General features: G+C 39.3%; 1 protein-coding gene across 9 annotated transcripts in view; it reads right to left on the bottom strand.

Moving 5' to 3' along the window:
• Positions 1-2,376: 2,376 nt before the first annotated feature.
• Positions 2,377-14,594, bottom strand: part of LOC147175944 (UPF0606 protein KIAA1549) — a 29,822-nt gene continuing 17,604 nt past the window's right edge. For 2 of the 9 annotated variants that reach the window (XM_086073989.1, XM_086073991.1), the window contains exons 12-24: positions 13,802-13,948; positions 13,427-13,648; positions 12,171-12,394; positions 11,479-11,588; positions 10,102-10,116; positions 9,652-9,854; positions 9,338-9,561; positions 9,118-9,262; positions 8,158-8,475; positions 6,916-6,968; positions 6,288-6,436; positions 3,852-4,006; positions 2,377-3,572 (exon numbers count right to left, since the gene is read on the bottom strand). In XM_086073989.1, coding sequence (XP_085930115.1) covers positions 3,390-3,572; positions 3,852-4,006; positions 6,288-6,436; positions 6,916-6,968; positions 8,158-8,475; positions 9,118-9,262; positions 9,338-9,561; positions 9,652-9,854; positions 10,102-10,116; positions 11,479-11,588; positions 12,171-12,394; positions 13,427-13,648; positions 13,802-13,948 — 2,148 coding nt within the window. In that variant the 3' untranslated portion in view covers positions 2,377-3,389. The remainder of the gene's footprint in view (positions 3,573-3,851; positions 4,007-6,287; positions 6,437-6,915; positions 6,969-8,157; positions 8,476-9,117; positions 9,263-9,337; positions 9,562-9,651; positions 9,855-10,101; positions 10,117-11,478; positions 11,589-12,170; positions 12,395-13,426; positions 13,649-13,801; positions 13,949-14,594) is intronic. The other 7 variants (XM_086073994.1, XM_086073993.1, XM_086073996.1 and 4 more) reach the window with 7 other exon arrangements.

Genomic DNA, 14,594 nt, shown 5'->3' with positions numbered 1-14,594 from the left:
CGCATACAGGGTGGATCTCTACTTACTACAATGCTGAATAGTTGCCTTTCTGTTGACAAAAGCAAGAGCGGCTGAACTCCCTGCAGCTCCCCACAACATGCAAATTGCTTCCTCCCTCCCTCCCCGAGCTTCCTGCTCCAAGGTCAGTGGCTGCAAGTGCTTATTCGACTCCTCCTTCCCACAGTGGACAACCACTACCGCCCTGGTCCTCCACCATATCCACGCACCCCCCCCCCCCCCCCCCCCTATTGGTCGGCCACCCAGGCGGTAATGACCATCATGATCCAGATTAACTCCTAGGTGTGTGTTTTGTATACTCAAGTAAGAGACGACGAAAAAAAATAGTAAGAGAGGACTGGAGACCACAGACAGGATTAACCAAGGGGTCATGACTCATGGGGTGCTTGGTTTCGATTCGACACCCCCCCCCAAAAAAAATTATTATTATTATTTTTAAATGCATCTGCTACAAGCACACAATAATGTAAAATATACGATTATTTAGAATTTAAAGAGTTGCAAAAAAAAAAGTCTAATACTTTGTTGTGTTTATATAATATTTACCATAAAACACAAAAATAGATGATCTAGAGTGTATGTAGCCTTTACTATCGCCACTGTAATCCCTTTTGGCTGGGCCCATTCTGACACATACAGGAGACAGGTCGGGGTTAAATAGTTTAGAAAAAGGAGCGAGGGCAGACACTAGACAGGGAGTCGCAGATGCAAAGAAGTGATTACACGTAATATGATTTTAAAATATAATTGTGATTTCCGCGACTTGAAGTGCACGTTGTGTAAACAGGGAAGACCGTTGAAGTCTTTGTAATGCTGGGCAAGATGTTCACGGCGTGCCCTCCTGCGGAGTGCAGTTCGCTGGGATTTGCAGTGTTTAGCTGCATCACTCAGTGGATTTATAGATCCTCTAATGGGATTACAGGGAAGAAGCGTCTGATGGGATGAGATAGCTACAACTCGATACATGCAGAGAACATGCAATTGAACATGAGCTCACACATATTCAGCCTATCAAATAAATAATTTCTCCTTTTTTTTTTTACACATATCACGATACGTAGAAAAAAAGAAAAAGAAGATGACAACAATTGATCAACTTTAACGTCCTTGAAAAATATTACATAAGTGAAAAGGAATAGTCCTTCTTCTTAGGATTTGCTGCCCCACTGTGGATATTTGCGGTAATTACAGCAAGTGGCAGTAAATTACGTCATGCCTTCTTTGTTATGGTTAATCGGACCCAAATATCTGTGAACGTCAAAAAGCGGTATAAAAAAAAGAGGCGAAACAACAACGTGGAGAGCGCTAAAAAAAATAAAAAAATAAAAAAGGAGCCAAATATCTGACATTAAAGAAAATAAAAAATAAGTACCACTTATTGTCACACCCACCTAAGTGGGGCGAAATTCGTTCTCCGACCCAATTTTGTCTCGTGGATAAGCGGTAGTGCTGGTGGCCGGTGTACAAAATGTGTGGTGAGTGGTGACAAGCATAGCATGAAAAGCATTTTTGTGTCGGTGTATTTCGAGAATCATGCATAGACAGCAAATAATCGATGCTGCCGAGAACCGTATGCAAATACAGTATATATGCAAAATTATCTTCTGTTGCAAAAAAAAAATAAAAAATAAAATAAACAGCATATGGAGACAGAGCACGAGTTACCGAACGTAGAAGTCAAACGCTGAACTGACAGAGTACAGTACAACTTGAACGTCTTCTATCAATCTACTTGGAAATCAATTGGGCAGACAAGCTGTTCGGCATTTGCGAAAACACATCATTTTCTTGGTCAATTTTAACCCGGGCCAAAAATATCCTCATAAAAATTGTCTAACTCAAATTATGAACAACAAATATTTTACAAGTATATTAAGGGCCTGTCTCAGATTCACGAATTGCTGATTAAAGCTTGATTAATGTTTGACAGAAAATAAAAAAAGTATTTGCTTTATTGCAATTACTTGTTTTTGCAGGTGAGGTGTTCAATGAGCTCTGTATGATTGATGTTCATTTAACGTAATCTTAGGCCATTTTTCACTGTTTTTGAGAATAGAGGTGCATGTTTATACCAAAATCTATGCAAATCACGATGGCCACCTGCAGCTCTCAGGACTGTTTCAATTTATTCCTCTTGAACAATGTATAGAAAAAAATAACTAAATATATATATATATATATTTTTTTTTTGGTGTAGGGTCTCTCACATGTTAAAAATCAGTTAAGATGTTAAAAGTTGGTATGTGTGTAGCATGCTTTAATCATGAAGCTAATTAATAAGCAGAATTAGACCAAATCAACCCGCAGCCAGAATTGGAGCTTTGTTACGTTACATACAAGAATAATTTGAAACCTTAATTGCACAACAAATATGTATTGTTTTTGCTTTATTTAAATAGAACATTACATCAGGTCCCACATAATCTTGACATATAAGAGAAATAAATCAGTACTCCAATCTGTTTTTGGTGCACAAAACAAGGCATGGTCAATTAAAAAAAAAATCCTTAAAAGCACATAAGCATGACATGAATTATAAATACAGTACCCTGTGTGTAAAAGGCATTTTAAAAAAAACACCCCAAAAACTAAGAAACAATTCAAATACTGCATGAAACAGAGATGGTGTTTTAACAAACGCAATTCAGGTCGGTTAATCCTTCATCGTCCTCAATCAACCTCTTTTTTATTATTATTATTTTTTAATAAATCCACCAGACCGGAGTGCTACCAAGTAGTTTAGTCTGCATTCAGTGCAGCAAAACACGCCAAGCACAGAGCACATACAATATGACGTGTTTGCCAAGTACATATCGTTTGAAAATGGATGATTCAAGGCATTTCAAAGCTTCACATCTCGAAACATTACGAAAACATACAAAACGTGAAGGACTTGAATGATAATAGTCCAAAAAGGTCCAAACTGACTAACTGTGTGCTCGCTAAGCTAAGAAGTAGGTAGCATAATGGATTGAGAGTGTGTATCATACGCTGGTGATGAACTATGACCTTACTATGGAGCAGATGAACGTCTCCAATGGTGTGAAGGCAAAGCATGGCTCAGATGAGTTGGAGGTTAACGAGTTCTTTAAACAATGCTTGCATGACAACCATCACACTGAATGCCTTAATCTCACATGAATCTGAATCCTGGACCTTATACTGTTCTTCGTGTAATAACACTGTCCCATAGTGACATACTGGCAGTTGAAAAACACTCATGGCTGATTATGAATCTCCAAAAGAGCATCCAGAAACATGAATTAGACACCTTAATATTGACGTCGAGCAGGACTATCTCTCTGCTTTGCTTCTTGGTGGGCTTCCACAGGAAGCATGGTCACATCAGCAGGTAGGGGGGGGGAGCTCCCTCAGCTGTGGTAATTCTGTTTCTGCGACAGGCGTAAAAGTTCCTCACGGATGGCCTTGATCAAGGAAGCGGACGACTGGGTGGGAGGGGTGACATCCAGTGAGAGTGGGGCTGACAGGTAGGCCGCCCCGCCGTCCAAGCGGGCCGGAGGAGCTGACGACTCCCTCGGGGCATTTCTGGCCACCTGCGAGATGGACAAAGGAGGAGGAAGTCAGGACAAGACAGGAAGTGGCGGATACAACGATGGACCGGCTCTCGGATGATTTGTCATGCAATGAATATACTGGACAGGAGTCTTTGACAGAAATAATCTTGAACCTGTTACACAATTTTAAAGGTAATGTTGCAAAATGAGTTTGGATACAAATTTCCACCCTCATATGATGTACTCTCGATGAAGTTTATTATTGTAGTGCACTACATGGAACATACATAAGAGAACTATTTAGGTGGTTGCACTCACTGCACTGTTATCTGGTAGCGCTCTGTAGTAGGTGTCCTCATTGTAGTTGTTCCAGCCGATGCCTCCGTTTTGTCCTGGATAACCCCCGACCCCTGCGGGATAACCATTCATACGGTTGCACAGGCCGATCTGTGTAAGATGATGCAGGTGGGCGCCTGCACACATACACACACCAATTTCATTTTGCCGGAACTTCTGATGTGTGTCTGTCTAAGATTCACTCTTTACAGTAAATGCCGAATAGCATTAGTGTAAGCCGCACTCTCCAACGCCTTTAATAATTTAAGAGCGACCCAGTCTTTCAGGTTGACTTGACTTACTTGATTTGGGCAAGAAAGAAGGCTTTACTTTACCATGATATAATTTTTGTGTGAATAATATTTAAAAAAAATAAAAATAAAAAAAGATGTACATTGAAACCCTCATTGGAGAGGTCACGGAAGGCTGTGATTGTCTCGGAGCATTGCCAATAAAAGCAAGCAGGACGATTGCGATAATGCCGCCGCAGGGCGCACAGTGGCAGATGAATAAATAAATACAAATAAAAATGAAACAAAACAATAATAATAATAATAATAATAATAATTTGGTCTAATACAAAGGGTGAGCAAAAAGAAAATAATTTGACCAATTTTATTTTCTTTACTCAGACTAATGCACTAGGAAAATTGTCTCCAAAAATTTGGCGATAAATAGGCCGCTTTATAGCCTAATTGTTGTTATTATTAGTATCTATTAATAATATGTGTTGCTGTTGCTTATGGATCTTCATGGCTGTGTGAATTGCATTGATGCGCGCGTTTCTTTCTTTCTTTTCTGTATTTGCATGACAAAAGCCTATAATTATATCAAGCTCCATAGCAAATATTCTTGTACCATACTGTATTTTTCTCGCAAATTTTTATCCCTATTGTCTTGTGTCAATGGTTTTATTTAGCCTTTAATGGCATTTGTGGCAACGGGCGGGTGAAATTACTATAGGTATCGCTGTGCGGCGCGATGATGTAATTTGTGCAGTATGTGTCCACATTAGTTGTCATTAATATGATTTGATGCATGAGGCTTTTTCAAGATAGGTGATCAATGAGAGAGGACGGGCATTTAGAATATTTAACTTCATTCGCTTTCTGTCCTGCTGCGTGCTTGTGACATCGGAGCAAGTCTGGAGCAAAACAAACATTAATGTGACCCAATGAACCACAAAGCTGTTTGTGTCACTGTTTTCCCATGTCTTCAGAATGTGCGGATTGCGTACGGTAGGTCCACACTTGACGTGGCGGCGCGTAAAGTTCAGTTTGTTTTCTATAATTGCCACCTTTGGCGCAGACATGTTCATAGGTAGAGTTTTGGCCTCATTTTGATCGTACGCAAGCTTTATAAATGAGGCCCCAGGAATGGATACTGTATAAAAACTCGTGATATTGAAAAAAAAAACACACCTCACATTAGAATATAAGTACAATATTGTGTTAAAAGAAATAGGCTTGGCCAGTCATTTTATTGTCACGTGCTCCTATTGGCTTAGCAGCACAAAGTATCAAAGTCTATGTAGTTCACAATTGCTGTATTAGGCTGAAGTGGGCAAAAAGTAATGTTCTTTGACAGTGATGTTGAAAAATATTTTCTGGTATGACTGATTTATGGGAGTGATAACCACTGCTGAATGTCAGGTTAGAAGATAGTTTTGTCCATCATATGAGCAATAGGTTAATTAGAGCATTAATTAGACCAGGTTTTCTCTTTGCTTATGTGGGTGTGTGAGTGTGGTTTCTGTAGAGCAAAAAATACAAATACAAGTTAAGTAAAAAGTATCTATTGCATGTAAATGTCTTGTCATACAATGTCAATTAGCTGAGGTCACAATTATACGTATACCTACAATCACTAACAACACTTAACTGTAATATTTATAAAATTATTACTGAGGCACATACTTGCTAATGCAATTTGTGGAGGAACTCAAACGTGTTACGTTCCCCTTCATCTGCCGATAAGCGTGGGTCTTATACGTATATGGCGAAAACATATCTAAATAAAATGAAACTGCACTAATAAACTAACCACTAGAGGGTGCTGGACCTGCTCAAATGGAAAACAATCTGTCCTTTTTTAACAGATGTGCTGCTTTTATGACACATTGTGGTAATTTTTATACTGCAATACTGTGGTTATGGTTACATCCCTAATACCAATATGCCAAGTTTTAATTGTCATGTGTGTGGTCTAACATTAAAAAACAACAACAAAAAAACAATAAACAACAACAACAAAAATCTGTATTGTGTATAGCCTGCTTTAGCCCACAGACAATTCTAGCAGAGTGACAATAGCATCAATTTCATATCTTAGGGTCATATAAACATTACGTGCTTACTGACGAAAAAAATGAATGTAAATATAATAAAACGGCTGCGCAAGAAGGATTTCCAGCTGTACCTGTGGCGCCCCCTACAGGCCGCGGCCTAGCCGATGTAGGCAGCTCACCGGTGTAGAGGCCTCTGCTGGAATAAAGGTTGTCGAACTGGAGTTGTTCTCCGGATCCTGTAGTCTCTCCTGGGGGAAGGTAACTCAGACCACGATCTTGCCTGGAGACCACGCAGAATGTCACTAATTATTATTTTTGTTTACAATTCAAAGGAATCAAGCCTGTAAACCACAAGTCGTGCAATAGAACTGTGATTTTGTTACAGTAAATATGTGACCTTAGTCTAGCATACAACATGATGACTTGTTAACTTATTCATCACAAGTGGCACTGTGCTCTACTTTCTAGGAAAAGAGCATACTGCATGTGCATATGTGTTGTATTCATATGCTAGAGTGGCTTAGTGTTTTTGGGGATTGCTAAGAGGTGGATGCCAAGACTTGTTCCATTAAGCCAATAAAATAAAAAGGACCCCTTAAATTATTCATGACCCTGACTTACTGGATGGTGGAGGAAACAAGGCAAAGTGGATATTATTTAGCATTAATCAATAACAAAACATTTTGTTACGTGCGGACAAAAGAGGATGAAAACCCAATTGTGCTCAAATACATGAATTCCATTAAATACTTTACTAACCTTGGTACTAAGCCTTGGACCAGAGAAGAAGACACACTCAGGTCGCTGAATCTCTGAGGGGAACACAGAACAGGGAATCGGTGATGAAAGACAAAACAACAGGAGTTATCTGAGCTTTCTGAAGCAAAGAGTTATTCTTACCAAGCTCATTAAAAAAAATAATGCTACTTCTTATGAACATAATTCAGCAGTACTTGCGCTTCAGAATGACTGATTAACTATCAGTATACATATAAAGATGTGAAATGAAACTTCTAGATAGTGTTCACATGCCGTCATTTGCCCCACATTGTGTGCCGGTCCATGGAATGTTGAATAGGAACAGCAAAGAAGTGTCCGGAATTACAAAGATACATCGAAAGGATTTCCAATCGAGAAATCCTACCAAAGTGTATTCTCGCCATTTTGATTAAGGTAAGTGTCATTGTAAGATGGTAAAAATGCTTTTACCATAATGCGATTGTGATATATGTGAGCTGCTAGGTCTGGCTAAAAATAGATTTGTGGACAAGATGTTCAATTTTGAGATCTCTCCAAAAATCATCCTTAAGGTCTCTTATTTTCCTCTCCCGGCAGCCCAAAAGTTGAAATTGCTGTTAAAGTGTACGAAAATAAGTGAAGAATCAACAATGTTGTTGTTTTCGTTGTAACATGCTAGTGCTAGTAGCTAGCGCCTTCAGGGAACTAGCTAATTTGGTTTAAAAATAACCCGAGATTCTTCACCTCAAATTCACAATTGATAAAGGCACATAGCAACCAATAAAATCCGTCAGTATAGAAGACGCAAGAATGTCCGTGTTTTGAGAGCCATCCTACCTTAGAGCATGCGTTTCTAAGTCGTCCGGTGCGGGCAGTATCGCCAAATGTTTGTTATCCAATCGATTCCACTAACCAAATGTTTCAACGTGTACCGCTGCAAAGAGTGTTGAGCTAAATCTTCCGCATACGTCTTGCTTACATAAGTAATATTAGAGGAAGCTGGAGGTGAAATTCGTCAATAACAAAATAACATTCGGTGCTTTGTTTGTTTTGCCATCAGGGACGGGCTCGCGATCCCGTGACGTCAGTGAATACTATGTATAGAGAACTGACAGTGTTGTATAGGGGGCCAACAGATGGTCTTCTGTACTTAACTGATTAGTTTGGAAAGATTAAACTTTGACGCTACTGTAAAGGCTTCATGCTGGAAGCTAACTCAAGAAAAAATGAAAGGGAATGTACTGTGTATACTTAGCTACTTACACCAGTGTAAGGGTCAAGGCCTTGATAGGACGGGCCCCAAGGTCGGGGGCCACAGCCTGGAGGACTGCAGTCAGGAGCGTTGACCCCTGGAAGAGTCACCCCAGCCGAGCTGCCCTGGGAAGTGGGCGACACGAGGGCAAAGGCGTCATCCAGCAGTGAATGCATCTGCTGCCGCGCCTCTTCGATGGAGGGCTGTGGAGGCATGTAAGGGGGTGGGGGAGGGGCATGTTCAGGAGGTGAGGAACTGGGACCTAGGAAGACTTCGTCTGTGGGGGATGGGCTTCTGTGGGTCAACCCTGGGGCTTGGTCAGGGTCCGACTGAAATAAAAAGAAGATAAATGTTTGATGTTTAACATTGTTACTGAAAATGTAATATCTTATGACATGATTGGGAATTGAGAATCTGATGTATCAGTGGACTTAGTCGTTAATTGTTTAACAATACAACATTAACAAAACATTATTAAATAGAAACGACAACTGTAACACTTAGCACTCGAAGAAGTTTTTGCGGCAGCTCTAATCAAGTGGGCGGAGCTTATTTTGATAAATTTTTACACTCCAGATTGGCTGTGAATGTACTGTAACAGTCTTGGATTCTCAAAACACAAAATGTAGAACATTGGACTCAAAATTAACATATATTTTTGTGTTTTGTTTGATTGTTTGTTTTAATGGACTTGAGTCTGTCAATAAAGATATATCTCTCTCGTATACATTACATTATATCAAATTTTACATAATCAGTTTTGAGAAAAATAAGACCCACTTAAAAATGTAATAAATCCCGAATAAGGTAGTAAGGTATATTACATTACAGACGTTACATTTTAGGGTGCCACAAAGTTCCGTGTCCATCAAGTAGTTCCATTCAGTCAGGACTGACTTAAGGCTCAATGAAATGTTGTGATTTTCTATATACAGAAGTTTTAATGACCAAGCCACCCATATTAAACCTACCACATAGGCAACATTGTTGACTCCAGGACACTTCCTATAAACGGCTTCAGTGTCTTCAGTGATGAGGTGATCTTTGTCTGCATCTATTATTCCTCCATTTGACTGCTCCTTCATCCTCTGTTTGGGAGTGCGCCTCTCTCGAACACTGGAAACACAATAAAATGGTACTACCTAATTGTATAAAACAACCATTTTCGCTAACTCAAAAAAAAACATTAACCTTTTTTGGTGTTCCTTTAAGATGGAGGGAATCTGTGCATTTTGATCCAAGATCTTCTCCATCTGCATCTGTGCTTTATGGTAAACGTGATCCTGGTCTTTGGCGTCCACAAGGTCTTTGTCATCCATTGCAGGAAAGTCATAGTGGCCCTTCCTCTTGGCACGCAGGCGGATCTTGTTTCGATGATGCTCAATCTCTGACTTCTGCCTCATTGTTACTTGGATCTGATGAGAAGATGCACCGAGTAGAAAGGCGAAGTGACGATTGGATTTATCAAGCTGCAAATGTGAATATGAGGAGTGAGAAAAGCTCACCTTGTTTATTTTGTTGGTATTAGGCAATTTGCCAATGCCAGTGTGGCTGTTCAGTGGTGGGACCGTCATGGGCTGCATGGCAATAAGCTGCACTTTGTTGGGGAGTCTTCGGCCTACATCTGTGGCCCGCGACATCCGATCAACATGTTCAAATATGGAAGCAGATGACATCTGTTCATTGAGACTATTTGTAGGAGGAGGACCTGTAGAGATGGTAATTAAGTCTTAAGTCTAAATGACCATGTTGACTCAAAGAAGAACATCTATTAGAAAGGACAATTAGGGTCACTACAAAACAACAACCTTTTTATTTGACTACAACATTTATTTTGTGTGACTGAAAGTTGGGCTGACAGTGATGAATGGTGTGAAAAAGCCAAGCACAAAAACGACACCGAAACAAACCAAACAATCGGGAGATTCACTGACACAGATGGAAAGAAGTCTTACCAATTCTATTTTTGCCTGCCGCAATAAAAAAGAAAGACAGTTTTATTGAAAAGATCAATCCTTGTTATTGTTGATAAATGCAGAATTTAGGGCATTAGGATGTGGTTATCTAGAACAGTCATCCTCAAATGGTGGGCCATACAAAATTCAGGTACACCGTTGTAAACTGACATTTGTTGTGACATTTCATTTGACTATATTCATTTTTATACATGCAATTATGGTCATCCAGTTTCTTAAGAAGATCCGCTGAAATGCACTTTGAAAACTGAAAACAATTTATTAATTTTTTTAATATGTTTTGAAAGGCTGATTTTGAAGAATACAATCTCTTTATTCTTTTTAACTTCTATAAAACTAGGGCATGAGTTAGTGACAATAAGAAAGGTTTCCAAGGTGGCAACAGTTAAGATACACTGATATAGATCACGTGTTAAAGTTAAGAGAAACGAGAAGTAGCATGACAGAAAGAGTGTCCTTAAATGATAACAACTTTGCCTAAGGTCATAAATAATCATTTAGTATAAGTGAGGAAAACTTCTAGTTTATAATTAAAAATTATTGCCTCAACATTGTGATACATGCATCTCATACACAAGGTATTCATAAACACCATACTGGGTTAAAGGAAAATAGCTTTGATCAGTGTAAAATAAATAAATAAATAAAAAATAGTTATGATCAGTGTTAAAAAAAAAAAGAAAAAGGAAAAAGAAAGGTCTGTCCTGTGTGGGTGAGGTCAGGCAGGCTGTAGTGTGCTGCATGTAGTCAGTGTGCCTGAATGCTTCTGGCTCCAGTGTGTCTCAGGGTAACCTTCAATCTGTCGACATGTCAAAATAACTTCCGCTTTTTGTGTGCCTTCTTTTTCTTTTCTGGACTTATTTTGGACACTAAACATGTGTCTTTCATGTTGTGTTCTAGTTCTCCCTATAATCCTGTAAGTGTAAAAAGGTACACTCTGCTCTGAAATTTAACAAGATGTTGTCCAAAAAGCAATACACTTTTCTGACGTTTTTCCAACAACAGAACTTGTGATAATCATACTACATAATCTAATTACAACCAATTTTAAAGTTAATTGAGTTTTTGTTGAATACAGTGTTTTCAGAGTGGCATGATAGCCACTGTGTTTTTGCAGTGTATTGTTGGACTCACAATTTAGGAGTGTATACTGGTTTAAGTGCAGTGATCATATTGTTAGAAAGTTTAAAGTACCATATTTTTTATACATTCCCAACTAAATTCTAAACTCTCTCTCTCTCTCCCTCCATTCTTTTCAGTGTTTGTCTTCCCCTCCCCCTCTTTTGCCATGTATTGAGAAATGGCTTGACTGTTGCTAGGGCCGCTTGCCATTTAAAACATTGATGGGGTCCTTACGTGTCTGCTTGCTGTCACTGGGTGTGGCCTGGGCTCTCAGGTTCTCCTCAGTTGACTCGCGGCCACTGGAGCGGTCACTCACCATGGAATCACCGTCTGACGGTGAGATCCTAAGCACAAAACACACACTTAAATTAATAATTGAAGCCTGAGGATGGGCTTGCGTGCTGGAATACTGTACATAATAAAAAAACAGCACTTTTCTTTAGAGGTCAAAGCAGGGGGGTTTCTAATATATACTAGACGTGCAATTTCTGGAGAAATTGCATGTGAATGTAATGCTAAATGCTTGATTTTGATCTTTGAATGAGTGAATGTTGTCATTGAAAATATGGAATGATATTGAAAAAAACTTAATAATGTGAAATGGCATTGAATATAATGGATGTGAAATAATTGGACAATAACTATTATATGAAATTGAACTTGTACGAAAATCGAACCTTTGTCTCCCACTCACTATTCATCTGCTGTAAGTGGACTATAATAATAATATTAAAAATAATGTAGACCTTGGGGACTTGTAACTTCTTTGAGACGTTTACTCCTGTTCATCTCTTTTTTTTTGCTTTGGTTTTAGAAAACCTTTAACAGAAAAACTAAACTCCTAAACAGACCGCTTGATAGTTTATGTTAAGTTGATGTTAGTGATAAAAATACTCCTCCCCTCTTGCACTGCCAGGAGCACTGACCTCTCACGTCGTCGAAAGCTGCGGGAAACTCTGGTGGAGGAGGCAGAGTTTTTGGATTTGGGGGTAGGAACATCCCCATTCTGGGAAGGACTGGGGCCTTCCTTATCTGAGATGGGCAGAGGCCCTGCTGGGTTAGATTCCTGGACCACCATGACATCATCTTTATTCTGCTGGCCGAGATGCAGCTTAGCAAAGTCAAAGCCTTTCACACTGGGGGCTTGTAACTGAAACAGAGACATTTACGACATAAAAGAGAGTGCTACCAAAAGTTTACTCAAACGCAGGGTTACAAAGTTCTAGCTTGGCATTGCTGCCTAAATTGTATGATCAAATCAAGTTATGTTGGATATGAGGTTTGCATGATGATGTAAGTGTGACACTTTGTGAAAGTGAGGTCAATGAACTGTGATGTGCATCCAATCAGTGCCTGAAATGTATAAATGCACCTATTGAACGTAAAATGTGTGACATTTGCTATGGTGTGTGAATCTGTGCAGTGTGCCGCATCAAACAAACAATGGCAGCCTTTGAAGGAGCGGTCCCAAATGCACACATACGAAATACAGAGTAGATCCACTTTTTTCTAACCGCCACTGAAGCCAAAGGATAGGATTGAGGAGGCTCACAAACTGGCAATCTGCCCTACATAAATGACTAATTTTAGCAACAAACAAACTCAAATCTATAAATCTACATCAACACACGCAGCCGCTGAAATAAGTATTTAACACAGCACCTTTTTTCCTCATCAAATATACAGTATTTGCAAAGGTGCGATTGTCATGAAATGTTCACCAGATGTTGGGAACGACACAAGTACACAAGTAATCCACAATAAAACTAAAACAGATACAGTAAACTCATAAATTCAAGTGTATGAGATGCATCTTGACTGACACTTTGGCAATGAGACCTTTGGAGTTTGATAACTGACAGATTTTCGGTGTTGTCTGGCCTTTCCATGCCTTTTTGCCACATAATTGCACCTAATTTAATTTCTGAGCATATGTTCTACTTTATTGGATTACTTGGGTTGTTCCCAGCATCTAGTGAAAATGTCATTCAAAATGAAAAACTTGATTTAATTTAAAATGCTTATTTTGGCTGCTTGGTCGATATTTTACAACAAATCTAAAAAAATAAATAAATAAAAATAAAAACTACCACTGCCATGATACACAATTAACAGAGGGCTTGGTCCTAATGTCCAGTAAAGCCACTAACACATCGATCTGTCTGGCTACTACAGCCTGTACCTCCTCCTTGACCCGCCTCCCTTTTGGGAACATTCCCTCTTCATTCTTCATCTTCTCTGTTTTCTTTTGTGTTGCCTTGCTTTTTTGCCCATTTTTTCCTTCTGCTTTGAATGGCTTCGTTTCCAACTTCTTAAGTTCTTCTTCTTCCTCATCATCTCCTTCATCGTCTTCTTCCTCCTCCTCACTGCTTGTACTGTCATTGCTCTTTAGAGAGAGTGTTCCCTGAGCAGATGCAACGATTGACAGGATCGATTCTTTCCATGTGTAGCTATGATGTCGTGTCTTAGCATATTTAAAAAAAAACACTCGGGACAGCAAGCACACACACACACTCGACAAACTACCAAACACTACTCTGCACCTACTATTTGATACCTTTCTGTTTTTAACAGAATTCTCTTCATCTTCATACTCCTCTTCTTCCTCCTCATATCCCCACTCTCCTTCTTCTTCTTTACTAAACTCAATAGCCCTCTCATGTTGAGGTAGTGTCTGGTGAACGGGGGTCTGTGAGGTAGCAGACTGTGAGCAGAAGGGTGATTAGGAATTATCAAGTAAAATGTGCTTCCTTTGTACATTAAACCAAATGGCATCAATATGGGTTCACAAGCTTCAAAAACAGAACATTTACTGCTAGAAGAGGAACAATGCTGGAAAAAGACACATCAAACACTGCCTGGTAAGACAGGAAGCCCAAAATACATTTAAGTACCCTTTAATAATGTCGGGAGTCCGGACTTGCCTGAGGAATGAGCGGCTGAGAAACAATATTGTTGTCTGGTGCTGTTTTAGGACCTGCGATACGCTATGCTATGCTTTTCTTAGAAGAAAAAAAAATAGCTTTGTCATACAATAATTATACAGCTTTTTCTGCTCTGGCTTGCAGGAAGATGGAGGCTATCCAAACTGACGTCAGGACAAAAGTGGAGTCGATCACGTGCACATATGGAAACACACAACCAATCACATACGCATTCAAACCATCACTGAATGAGAACTGAACACATGCTGCTTGCATGAAGTCAGGCCAGTGAACCACGAAAATGCCAGTGACGCTACTATTCAAGTACAGTCAAAATAGGTAGTTAGCAACATGGAAAAGAACAAACATGGAGCAGAATTTTTTTTTTTTTTACTAAATGTACAGTATATCTATTTATTTGACTAA

This window comes from Leptonotus elevatus, chromosome 4 (assembly GCF_054856555.1).
Source record: "Leptonotus elevatus isolate MCC_2025b chromosome 4, RoL_Lele_1.0, whole genome shotgun sequence".
In the NCBI taxonomy this organism is placed as follows: Eukaryota; Metazoa; Chordata; class Actinopteri; order Syngnathiformes; family Syngnathidae; genus Leptonotus; species Leptonotus elevatus.
Note: the sequence above shows the minus strand (reverse complement) of the source record. Positions and strands in the feature narration are given on the sequence as shown.